The sequence below is a fragment of the Mustelus asterias genome, chromosome 14 (genome assembly GCF_964213995.1).
Source record: "Mustelus asterias chromosome 14, sMusAst1.hap1.1, whole genome shotgun sequence".
Lineage (NCBI taxonomy): Eukaryota > Metazoa > Chordata > Chondrichthyes > Carcharhiniformes > Triakidae > Mustelus > Mustelus asterias.
The window spans coordinates 83,391,295-83,403,927 of record NC_135814.1 but is presented as its reverse complement, the minus strand read 5'-3'; the positions used below and the strand labels follow the sequence as shown (position 1 = coordinate 83,403,927).

Sequence of the window (12,633 nt, the reverse complement as noted above, 5' to 3'; positions counted from 1 at the left end):
GAGGAGAAACAGGGAGAGAATGAGGAGGAGGCAGAGGAACAGGAATGTGGTGCAGCCTTGGCACCAGCAACTCAGCATGTTACTACCCAGCATACCCTCATAAAGGAAGATTCAGTTGGGACATACCTGCACAGCCATCTGGAAACCAGATGTTAAAACCACTTTCCGAATCCCCTACCAACAATAAATGGGCCAACAATTGACAGAGCATCCGATACACACACACCCGCACACACACACACCCGCACACACACACACACACACACCCACATACACACACACACACACACACACATTGCTTAGCTTTCAGTCTGTCTTAGCATTTAGACCATAAGATAAGAGCAGAATTAGGCCATTCAGCCCATCAAGTCTGCTTCACCATTCAATCATGGCTGATATGATCCTCATCCCCATTCTCCTGCCTTCTCCCCATAACCTTTGATCCCCTTATTAATAAAGAACCTATTTATCTCTGTCTTAAAGACGCTCACTAATCTGACCTCCACAGCCCTCTGTAGCAATGAGTTCCACAGATTCGCCACCCTGTGTCTGAAGAAATTCCTCCTCATCTCAGTTTTAAAGGAGCGTCCGTCACGCTGAGGTTGTGCCCTCGAGTTCTGGTCTCTCCCACTAGCGGAAATATCCTCTTCATGTCCACTCAATCTAAGTCTCTCAGTATTCTGTAAATGTGAAAGCCTCCTGCCAGGCAACAGGCAAAAACAGACAAAGTGCAAGTACGGTGCAAACAAGTAGGATGGGATTCTCTGGCCGCGCTCGCCCCAAAATCGGAGAATCCCAACCAAGGTCAATGGGCCTTTGCGTGATCCGTCCCCGCCCACTCAATTCCCATGGTGGGTGGGACGGGAGAATTCCCCCCATAATATTCACGTGGTTCCTAAATTGTGTGGAAACTTAACAATTACCAAACATTGTGTAACTCACCAATGAACATCCCCTTGTTCAATAACAAATTTTTATCCTTCCTTTATCTGATGACGTTCAGCAGAAGGAGAAGGAGTTCCTCAGGATAGTGTCCTAGGCCCAACCATCTTCAGCTGCTTCATCAATGACCCTCCCTGCACCATAAGGTCAGAAGAGGGGATGTTCATTGATGGTTACACAATGACCAGCACCATTTACGACCCTTCAGATACTGAACCAGTCTGTGTCATATGCAGCAAGACCTGGACCACATTCAGCTCGGCCTATAAGTTGAGAGTAACACACATACCAAGTCAGGAGTGTGATGGAATATTCTGCACTTGCTTGGATGGGTGCAGCTGCAAAACACTCAAAGCAGCCGCTTGATCGGCACCCCATCCACCAGCTTAAACATTTACTCCCTCCACCACCACAGTGACAACCATGTGTCCCATCTACAAGATGCAATGCAGCAACTCAACAAGACTCTACCACCGAGAAGGACCAGGGCTAACGATGGCTGGAAACACCACAAATTCCAAGTTGTCTCCAAGCTACACACTCTCCTGACTTGGAAATATACATAGAAACATAGAAATTAACACTGCTCCTTCACCCTGGACGGGTCAAAATCCTGGAACTCCCTAACAGCACTGTGGGTATATCTACAGTTCAAGAAGGCAACTCACCAGAACCTTCTCAAGGACAATTAGGGATGGGCAAAAAGTGCTAGCCTAGCCAACGTGCCCACATCCCATGTACAAATTAAAGAAAAGATACATGGGAACACCACAATGTGCAAGTTCCCCTCCATGCCACACACCATCCACAGTCCCGTTCCTTCACTGTTGCTGAGTCAAACACCAGAATCTTTCTTCCTAACAGCACTTTGGGTGTAGCTACACCAGGTGCATTGCTGGAGTTAAAGAATGCAAATCACCAGTAATTTCTCAATGGCAGTCATCAATGAGCTAATGTTGTCTTTGCCATTGATGCTCACATGACTTGAACAAATACAAACTAGGAAAACTGCATTCAGAAAAGCAGATTGAAGCATTCCCCACCCTCCAAAACAGACTCTACACTGCTTCCTCTGCTTCCTCTGACTCCACCATCTGCTCTTCCTCACTTGTGAAATATGAGACAACATGCAACAACCCAACAACTTGTCTTCCCAGTCCCAGCAAGGTCTGTCTATCGGAGCTGGTGGATGGTGCACATGAGTTCTTTTGGCGGCGTTTACCTGGAGTGAGCAAACCTTCTCTGAAGAGTTTTCCTTCTGCTCTTTCACCATTAATTGAGGAACATTTGAAGGGCTAGGTGGGGTGGGCGGGGGGGTAAACAATTTTAATTAGAACTGACAAGGTGAGCGTGTTCTTACTCCTTACAGCAAACGTTATTTGATTTCAGCGGCTGCTGATATCAAATCAAAATGAGAGAGTGTGGTATGCCACTTCACTGTGTGATATTTAATTCTGTCACCATATCGCTGGATATATCCCCATCTTTCCACATCTAATGGTCTGGCATGCAGGGACCTGGCTTAGCTGCGCCTCCCTCTTCTGCACTGGTCAAAGTGGAAATGACTGGAGGATCACCTTCAATTCTCTGCCTTTCCCTATTGTTCTGTGCTCGTTCCTCCTGCAAGAAGAGGAAATAACAGACAAATGCATTTGAGACATGGGCTTTTAAACATTATAAAAGGGCAGCATCAATAGAGAGCCTTTGTGATGGGTATGTGTAACATTGCATTCAGAGTTGGCAGCTCAGACAGAGATGTCGAGAGGTGCCTAGACAGAAAGGGATGTGTGCAGGAGACTTAGGGGAAGGCAGAGAGGTGGCTAGTTGAGGGTTAGCTTACATCAGGATATCATTGCATATGCCATGCCAGGCACGGTGGCACAGTGATCAGCACTGCTGCCTCACAGCACCAGGGACCCGCGTTCGATTCCCAGCTTGGGTCACTGTCTGTGCAGAGTCTGCACATTCTTCCTGTGTCTGCGTGGGTTTCCTCCAGGTGCTCCAGTTTCCTCCCACAGCTCGAAAGACATGCTGGTTAGGTACATTGGTCATGCTAAATTCTCCCTCAGTGTGCCCAAACAGGCGTCGGAGTGTGGCGACTGGGGGATTTTCACAATGACTTCATTGCAGTGTTAATGTAAGCTGACATGTGGCACTAATAAATAAACTAAACTTTCCTACCCTGATTAGTTCATAGCTTCTTGGGCCATCTCAGAGCACCATTCTTGCTGCCGGCCTCCTTAGCCACTTTTACCTGCTTCTGCTCATTTTCTCTTCCTCCTGTCCAATGAAAACATTGAGCTTTGGAAGCCCAAAACGTCAAAAATGTCAGTAATTTCTGAAACTTCTGGCATAAGCCACATCACACACATTGACTGTGAGGGTTGGGCTGATGTTTTGGAAGGAGCTTTGGCAAGTTGTTACAATGCATTTTATGGTGAAAATATAAAACATGGATGGCAACCAGTGGAAGAAGCTATAGGCGTAATCAAGCAATACCAAACCCAACAAATCAGGTCAAAGCTCTTCACTCCTGTCAGATTGCACTACAGGGATTCACTAAAGATCCTTCGACAACACCTTCCAAACCCACGACCGCTTCCATCTAGAAGGACAAGGGCAGTGAATACATGGGAACACCGCCACCTGCAAGTTCCCCTCCAAGCCACTCATCATCCTGACTTGGAAATACATCGCCATTCCTTCGCGGTTGCTGAGTCAAAATCCTCAAATTCCCTCCCAAACGTCATTGTGGGTCATCCCACAGCACATGTGACTGCAGCGATTCAAGAAGGCAGCTCACCACCACCTTCTCAAGGGCAACTAGGGATGGGCAATAAATGCTGGCCAGCCAGCGACGGCCAGGTCCCACAACTGAATATTTTTTAAAAATCCTCCTCCCACTCTTTGGAATATGTCGGAGTTTCAGCGTTTGGGAACTTTGTTTTTAAAATCGAGCCAAGCTGTTCAGGAGGAGTTAGGAAATACTCCTTGTGCATCCAGTGTCAAAGTATGGAAAAATCTCTCATCAAATGAATTTTAAAATTGGAATGGATTTGAAAGGATTAATAATCACACAAGTTTAAAATAAATAAGCTACTATGAAGAAAGGTCTTCTTATATGAGTCTTCACAGATAAGCACCAAGGCCATTAGTCTGAGAAAATTCATTAAATCAGACATCTGTAACTAGAAAAGGGAAGTGATATACAGACCCCCATACACAAGCTGGAACAATAATAACTTGCAACAATGGATTAAGTCTTCACGCTGATTGGATATTATAATTAAGCAAGTGTAAGGTGATTGCGATAGGTTTTAATATCTGAATGATGTAACCTCAATCAATAACTTTGAGTGGATAGAGATAACTCCGAAAACGTGATTGGTGTATTACTTATAACTAAATTTGAAACTATAATTGCTTGTGTATTTCTGAACCTTGCACTCTGACTAATTACAGACTGCGACTATGATTCTCCAGGGTCCGTTTAATCATAGAATAGAATCCTAACGTACAGAAGGAGGCCCTTCGGCCCAGCAAGTCTCCACCGATCACAATCCCATCCAGGCCCTATTCCGATAACTCCATGCATTTACCCTAGCTAGCAATTTGGCATGGCCAGTGCACCTAACCAGCATGTCTTTCAACTGTGGGAGAAAACCAAAGCACCCGGAGGAAACCCACACAGACACAGGGAGAACGTGCAGACTCCGCACGATAGTGACCCAAGCCATGAATCAAACCCGGGTCTCTGGCGCTGTGAGGCAACAGTGCTAACCACTGCGCCACCGTGCCATCCTGTTTAAGAGAACTCCATGACTTGGACTGGCTACTTAAAGGGTAAAGTTGTGATCAATGGGAAAGCTGACATCAAAACCTGCAACAGGATAGATTTTTCTTAGCCAAGACTATTTAGGGTTATGAAACCAAGGGGAAGAAGGAGTTAGAATAGAGACCAGCCATAATCTTACTGAATGATGAAACAGGGTCAATGGCAAAGTCCTGCTGCTATTTTCCACTGGTGATACTTATGTACATCACGACCCCCAGCTACTCCCCGTTCCAATGAATCATACAATAGGGGAATGCAAATGTTGCTGAGGAACATCATGCTCTCCCTAAATAAATAAGATGATCAAACCACTTTCACACATTCAGCAGAAATCTCAAGATCAATTAATCTATCTGGATCCAAATGAATAAACATCCAAGCGATGAATAAAAAGATTGCACTTTGACATTGACATTCATTTTGACTTTGACACAGTGGCACAGTGGTTAGCACTGCTGCCTCATAGCACCAGGGACCAGAGTTCGATTCCCCGCTTGGGTCACTGTCTATGTGGAGTTTGCACATTCTCTCCGTGTCTTTGTGTGTTTCCTCCAGGTGCTCCAATTTCCTCCCAGTCTGAAAAACATGCTGGTTAAGTGCATTGGCCATGCTAAATTCTCTCTCAGTGTACCCGAACAGGTGGCGGAGTGTGGCAACTAGAGGATTTTCACAGTAACTTCATTGCAATGTTAATGTAAGCCTACATGTGACACTAACAAATAAACTCACAACGTTTACTTTCATTTCTTACTTTGCTGTGTGAAATGTGTTTTCTTCCACAAAACCATTTCCCCGGATGAAGCAGAGTAAGTTAGTATGTTCCAGAAGCTTGTAATTTAAGGATGCAAGATGTCAACTTAAAGAATATCCATTTTTTGATTTGATTTATCATTGTCACATGTATTAGCATACAGTGAAAAGTGTTGTTTCTTGCACGCTATACAGACAGAGCATACTGTTCATAGGGAAGGAAACGAGAATGTGCAGAATGTAGTGTTACAGTCATAGCTAGGGTGTAGAGAAAGATCAACTTAATGCAAGGTTGGTCCATTTAAAAGTTTGATGGCAGCAGGGAAGAAGCTGTTCTTGAGTCGGTTGGTACGTGACCTCACATTTAGTATCTTTTTCCAGAGGGAAGAAGGTGGAAGAGAATATGTCCGGGGTGCGTAGGGTCCTTAATTATGCTGCTGCTTTGCCGAGGCAGGGGCAAGTGTAGACAGAGTCAATGGATGGGAGGCTGGGTTTGCGTGATGGATTGGGCTACATTCACGACCTGTCATGGTGCAAGAAATTCTGATATTGTGCTGGATGTTGCTGTTAAATAGGAGGTTGGTCTAGATTTAGCATGGATTACGTTATCATATTGTACCAGTTCCTTCCAACTGAAATGCCAGCACTTTCCACAAAACATGCTGTGGAAGATTATGGTCATGCACATATAATTGATATTATAGTCACACAGATATGATAGCTTTAGAAAATGACCAAATAGAACACAATAAAGCATTTTCTTGTGGACAAAACTGCAACACAATGGATATAAAAATGTAAAAAAAAAACAGAAGTTCATGAAATGCAGTGGGAAAGGGGTCTGGTAGATAAATGTGTCGATGGTAAATGATGATAAGTGTGTCCCATAAATTGAGCATCCTTTTAGTCAAAATTGTCAATATTTGAGTATTAGCACTTTCAGATATATGTGACCAAGGCTTAGTGTTCATCCCTTACCCTTTATCTCTCCCTTTGTCACCAGATAAATAGGAAAAAGAGGCAAATCCATCATAAAATTGACAAGGCTATGTCCCATGGATCTAATGGAATCCCTCTAGTGCAGAAACGACTGTTCAGCCCATCAAGCCTGACCGACAACAATCTCACACAGGTCCTATCCCCAAGATCCCACACATTTACCCTGCTAATCTGCCTAACACAAGGGACAATTTAGCATGGCCAATCCAGCTCACACGGATATCTTTGAAGTGTGGGATAAAACCGAAGGAAACCCATGCACACATGAGGAGAACATGCAGACAGTTACCTGAGGCCAGAATTGAACTCAGGTACCTGGAGCTGTGAGGCAGCAGTGCTAAGCATTGTGCCATCGTGCCACCCCTAAGGTCAAAGTAGTGCTTTGGTCAAAGTAGTGCTTGGCGCTGACGTTCAGTGGCAATAAGATTTTAGTTGTGGCATTAAGGCCTATTTTACCACTGTATTGATACAATAATGATGTGGAGATGCCGGCGTTGGACTGGGGTGAACACAGTAAGAAGTCTCACAACACCAGGTTAAAGTCCAACAGGTTTATTTGGTAGCAAATACCATAAGCTTTCGGAGCACTGCTACTTCATCAGATGGAGTGGAAATGTGCTCTCCAATAATGCATGAAATACTGGTCTTGCCACCAATGTACTGTGAAAAATTAATTTTTAAAAATGCATTTAGTCATTTCCTACTTTGCTGTGTGAAATATGTTTTCTCCAAATGCAGCAAAGTTACTATGTTCCAGAAGGTTGCAATTTAAGAATGCAAGATACCAACTTAAAGAATATCTATGTATTTCTACATCATCTGATATTGTGTTTGAAGATACTCATTCGCTGATACAAATGCGCTACTTAACATCAGAAGAAGACAAGGAATAGAAGCTGGAGTAGGCCACCAGGACCTTCAAGCCTGCCCCGCCATTCAGTATGATCATGGCTGATCTTTGAAGTGTGGGATAAAACCGAAGGAAACCCATGCACACATGAGGAGAACATGCAGACATGCTGGCCTCAACTCCTTTTCTGTGTCATTTCCCCATTCCTCAGACAAGAATCAGATGAGGATATTGTAGTTTATAGATGATTGTAAGTGAATGCAAAACAAAATGAATTAAAATAGCTCTTAGTCAAAGTGAAGGTATTTTATTAATGTTCACAAATACTTCAGCAAGAATAACATCATGTTTTACAGCAGTCTAGAAGTCCCTCATGCGTCTGAAAGATCCGATAGTTGAGCTGTAGCCGCCCCAGTTGCTGAATCTTCTGTATTCACCGGGTCTCATGAAGTACTGTCGGCCTCTGTAGTTGGGCTGTTCATAAAAGATCCAGTAACCTTCCATCACATGGCAGGAGTGAATGTCACGGTAACGGAAACGATCGTAGACAGAGGGACAGTCATCCATGAATTCCATCATCTGTCCCCCAAAGTCAGGCCTCTCATAAATCCTCATTCTGTAGTTTCCACCTCGGTACTGTGAGATAAAGATACTATTAGACCTCACATTTGTAATGATACATTCAGGGAGGACGAGATGTGAGAGAGTTTAGTAGGTTTAAATAATACCACTAATAATGAAAGCAAAGTTAAAGCAATTTCATAAAATCTGCTTAACCAGTTGAATGCTACAGATGCTTATGTTCATCATGCACCTCCTGATTAATTTTATTGAAGAAAACAGTAACAATGAACAGGATTTTCAGGCCGTGCTCACTCCAAAACTGGAAAATCCCACCCAAGGACAACGGACCTGTGCATGTTCCGCTGCGTGCCCGCTCCAATTCCCGCGGCGGGCAGGATGGGAAAACTCCCCCAGATGTTGGAGAAATTCCAGTTGGTCTACACAAAAGATTGGTTTCTCTGATCTACTGGTTTTGCCACTACTGAAAAAAAATAGGTTTGCACCTATGTGGCATTCCAAGGACATGGCAGACTGAATTATTTCCACAGGTAACTGTCAAAAGACATTTGGTGAAGAAACACACAGCTAACTAATTTGGAAAATTACAGCACATGGCATTAAAGAAACAGAGGAAACAGATTTCCTCCAAATTCTTCGACTTCGCTGCAGTGGGAGTGTGGCATGAACGGCCGATAAGATTGCACCCTTTGGGAGAAACTACTCGATTAGCCAATATAATCAAAGTGGGATTTCAGAGGGGAGTGTGGAAAGACAGAGGGACCATATTCACAAAGCCTTCTGGTAGTGCAGCAAATGGTGAGCGTTTAAGGAAGTGTGTGGCATACTAGGCTTTGTACTTTAAGGCATTGACTACAAAAAGCAAGATAGTCACGTTAAACCTTTAGAAATCTCTGGTTTGGTCTCAGCTGCAGTGTACAATTCTGGACACCATATTTTATGAAAGACATCAAGGCCCTGGAAAGGATGTAGAGAATGTTAATGAAGAACATTTCAATCAAACAAGTAAGGAGAAATTGTTTCCCTTTGCAAGTCTGTTGGTAAATAAATGTCACAAATTCAGGATTACGGTGATTCAAGAAGGCAGCTCACCACCACCTACCTACCTACGTGGGCGGCACGGTAGCACAGTGGTTAGCACTGCTGCTTCACAGCTCCAGGGTCCCGGGTTCGATTCCCGGCTCGGGTCACTGTCTGTGTGGAGTTTGCACATTCTCCTTGTGTTTGCGTGGGTTTCCTCCGGGTGCTCCGGTTTCCTCCCACAGTCCAAAGATGTGCGGGTTAGGTTGATTGGCCAGGTTAAAAAAATTGCCCCTGAGATGCGTAGGTTAGAGGGATTAGCGGGTAAATATGTGGGATTGTGGTCGATGCAGACTCAATGGGCCGAATGGCCTCCTTCTGCACTGTAGGGTTTCTATGACTTCTACCTCCTCAATGTCAATTAAGGATGGGCAATAAATGCTGGCCTAGCGAGTGACACCCACATCCTCTCAATGAATTCTTAAAAATTAAAATAATTGATGAATTAGAGATTGGGTGAAATTTACGGTCTTGCTCGATGCGAGACCGGAAAATCCTGCCCAAGGTCAACGGACGTTTCTATTGACCACCCCACACCCGCTCCGATTCCATCGTGGGCAGGGCGATAAATTCTGGTGATTATTTCCCAATCAGACTATTTATCAAACGTCCAGAAATAGAGAAGTAGAAATTTCCTCCAATTAAATATGAAGAATCTAAAGCCATCATCCAGAATTTTCCCATCCCACCTGCCATGGGAATCTTAGTGGGCAGGGGCGGATCACGTAAAGGTCCATTGAGCTCAGGCAGAATTTTCCGGTTTTGGAGCGAGCGCAGATGGAAAATCCAGCCCATTGTTTTTGGTCCTTGGTCCAAACTCTGTACTCGAGTTATTAACTTCCACCCCTCTCCCTGGCAATTCTCTGAGACTAAACTGGGATGAAGAGGTTATCTAATGAGGAAAGTTTGAAGAGATTGGGCCTATATTCATTGCAGCTCAGAAGAAGCAGAGGTGATCTAAAGTTTATTTATTAGTCACAAGTAGGCCTACATTCACATTGCAATGAAGTTACTGTGAAAATCCCCTTGTCGCCACACTCCGGCACCTGTTCGGATACACTGAAGGAGAATTTAGCATGGCCAATCCACCTAACCTGCACATCTTTGGATTATGGGAGGAAACCAGAGCACCCGGAGGAAACCCACGCAGACACGGGGAGAATGTGCAAACTCCACATAGACAGTGACCCAAGCGGAAATCAAACCCGGGTCCCAGGCGCTGTGAGGCAGCAGTGCTAACCAGTGTGTCACCATGCCGCCCATAAGGTTTCCGAGGGGTTTAACAGGCTAGAGTGCTTTCCTTCGTAGAGGTATCTCGACCTACAGGGTATGATTTAAAAAGATTGGGATAAGGAGGAATTTCTTCTCTCCGATGATTGCTAATCTTTGGAATTCTCTTCCCCAGCTAACAGGAAGCAGAGAGTAGGGCTAAATGGTAATTTTTTATGTTGGCAAACTATAATCAGTGGAGTGCCACAGGGATCAGTGCTGGGCCTCAATGATTTACAATCCACAGCAATGACTTAGTTGAAGGGGCTGAATGTGTGGCAGTTAAATTTGCCGATGAGACCAAGCTAGGAAAGTAAGTTGTCAAGAGGAGGTAGAGAGTCTGCAAAGGGATACAAATAGGTTAATTGAGTAGCAGAAATTTGGCAGATGAAGTTTTTTAAAAATTCTTTTTATGGGATGTGGGTGTCGCTGGTTAGGCCAGCATTTTAATTGCTCATTCCCAATTGCTCTTGAGAAAGTGGTGGTGAGTTGCCTTCTTGAACCATCCATGTGGTGTAGGTACACCCACAATGCTGTTCGGGGGGGAGCTCCAAGATTTTGACCCAGCAACGGTGAAGGGGCAGCAAAACCTTTCCAAGTCAGGTGAGAGGCTTAGAAGGAAATTCAAATTCCACCAGCTGCCACAAACCCATGTCCACACAGCATTAGTCTGGGCCTCTGAATTTCCCAGTGACACCACTGTCTCCCCATGGGGAGTTGAATACTGACCTTTGCCTCAAGAGGGTTGGAGTACAAAAAGGTGGGAATTGTGTCACAGCTGTACAGAGTTATGGTGAGACCCCATCTGAAGTACAGCCTTCAAATCTGGACACAACAATGAAGAAAGAATGTGTTGCCCCGTGAATGAAGTATAGAATGACGTTAGGGTTAAAAGGGTTAAATTGTAAGGGTAGATTGCATAGACTAGGCTGGTATTTTGTTGAATAGAAGATTAAGTTGCGTTTAACACAATTTAATTTCACAGTAACTTCTTGGCAGTGTTAATGTAAGCCTTACTTGTCCAAAGATGTGCGGGTTAGGTTGATTGGCCATGCTAAAATTGCCCCTTAGTGTCCTGAGATGAGTAGGTTAGAGGGATTAGCGGGTAAAATATGTAGGGATATGGGGGTAGGGCCTGAGTGGGATTGTGGTCGGTGCAGACTCGATGGGCCGAATGGCCTCTTTCTGCACTGTAGGGTTCTATGATCATTGTGACTAATAAATAAACTTTAACTTTACTTCAAAATGATTAAATAAATTGATAGGATAGAGAAAAAGTAGTTCCTCTGGTGGGAAATGCAGATGTGATGTGGAGATGCCGGCGTTGGACTGGGGTAAACACAGTAAGAGTTTTAACAACACCAGGTTGAACCAGGTTTTAACCTGGTGTTGTTAAAACTCTTACAGGGAAATGCAGAACCAGGAGATACAGCTATAACATGAAAAGCTGGGCCACTCAGATGATATCAGAAAGCACAAAAAGGATAGTGGCAATCCAGAACTCTATCGTCAGACAGGTTGTTTATTCTAGGGCAATTGAAATTTTCAAAATTGAGATTGATTGCCTTTTATTAGACAAGGAATTAAAGGTTCCAGAACCAGATGAAGGTTAGAAACAGAGCAACCGTAATTTACTTAAATGACAGAAGCGTTTCGAGTGGCAAATCAGCCTTTTCCATCTTACATTTCTATGGACACAAAACATCAAACTGTTAACTTACATATGGGTAGGAGCGACATGACCTAACATTGTCATTGAATCCCATCCAGCGCTGGTACTCAGGGTATTCTCCCTTGCTCAGAACATACTGGTATCCCATGTAATTGGATCTCTCATACACCACCCACCAGTCACCCATGACACGGATGGAGTTACAGCGGCTGAAGTAAGAATGGAGGTCAGCACAGTCAGTGCTGCACTCATAGTGCCGACCCTGAAAGTTCCTGTCCTCATAAAAGATGATCTGTGGAAAGCACACGAACGTGAATCAATTTCTGAAACTAAGAGATGTTTAGCAAATGAGTGCAACGTAACAAAGTACTAGTTCACCTTACCTTTCCCATTTTGAGCTCACGGTTAGTTTCGCAGCTGACTGAATGTTTCACTGCTTCACACAGGTTGGTATTTATATAGTGGACAGAAAGGTGGCTTTGGGTTCCACTTTGTCATTATAATGTTTCTGGACTGAAAATCAGCAAAAATGAACAAAACCCATGTCACACTCTCTGTAGAAAACACCTGAAATATATAATGTACCACCAACAATTCTTTCCCTTTTGCTTTTCTGCCATTTTAATTGTTACGTGAAAAAGAAACAAAGAATAT

General features: G+C 43.9%; 1 protein-coding gene across 1 annotated transcript; it reads right to left on the bottom strand.

Moving 5' to 3' along the window:
* Nucleotides 1–7,736: 7,736 nt before the first annotated feature.
* On the bottom strand, nucleotides 7,737–12,371 carry LOC144504078 (gamma-crystallin S-1-like). Its single transcript, XM_078229243.1, has 3 exons — nucleotides 12,363–12,371; nucleotides 12,029–12,271; nucleotides 7,737–8,012 (listed from the first exon to the last, which is right to left on the bottom strand). Exons 1-3 carry the CDS (start codon nucleotides 12,369–12,371, stop codon nucleotides 7,737–7,739), a joined length of 528 nt encoding a protein of 175 aa, XP_078085369.1.
* Between the last annotated feature and the right edge of the window lie 262 nt (nucleotides 12,372–12,633).

What these genes read in the sequence shown, in the direction of transcription:
- LOC144504078 (XM_078229243.1), bottom strand. An exon ending in CATGTCGCTCCTACCCATAT is followed by an intron (nt 8,013 to 12,028) that starts GTAAGTTAACAG and finishes TTTATCTCACAG; the next exon opens with TACCGAGGTGGAAACTACAG.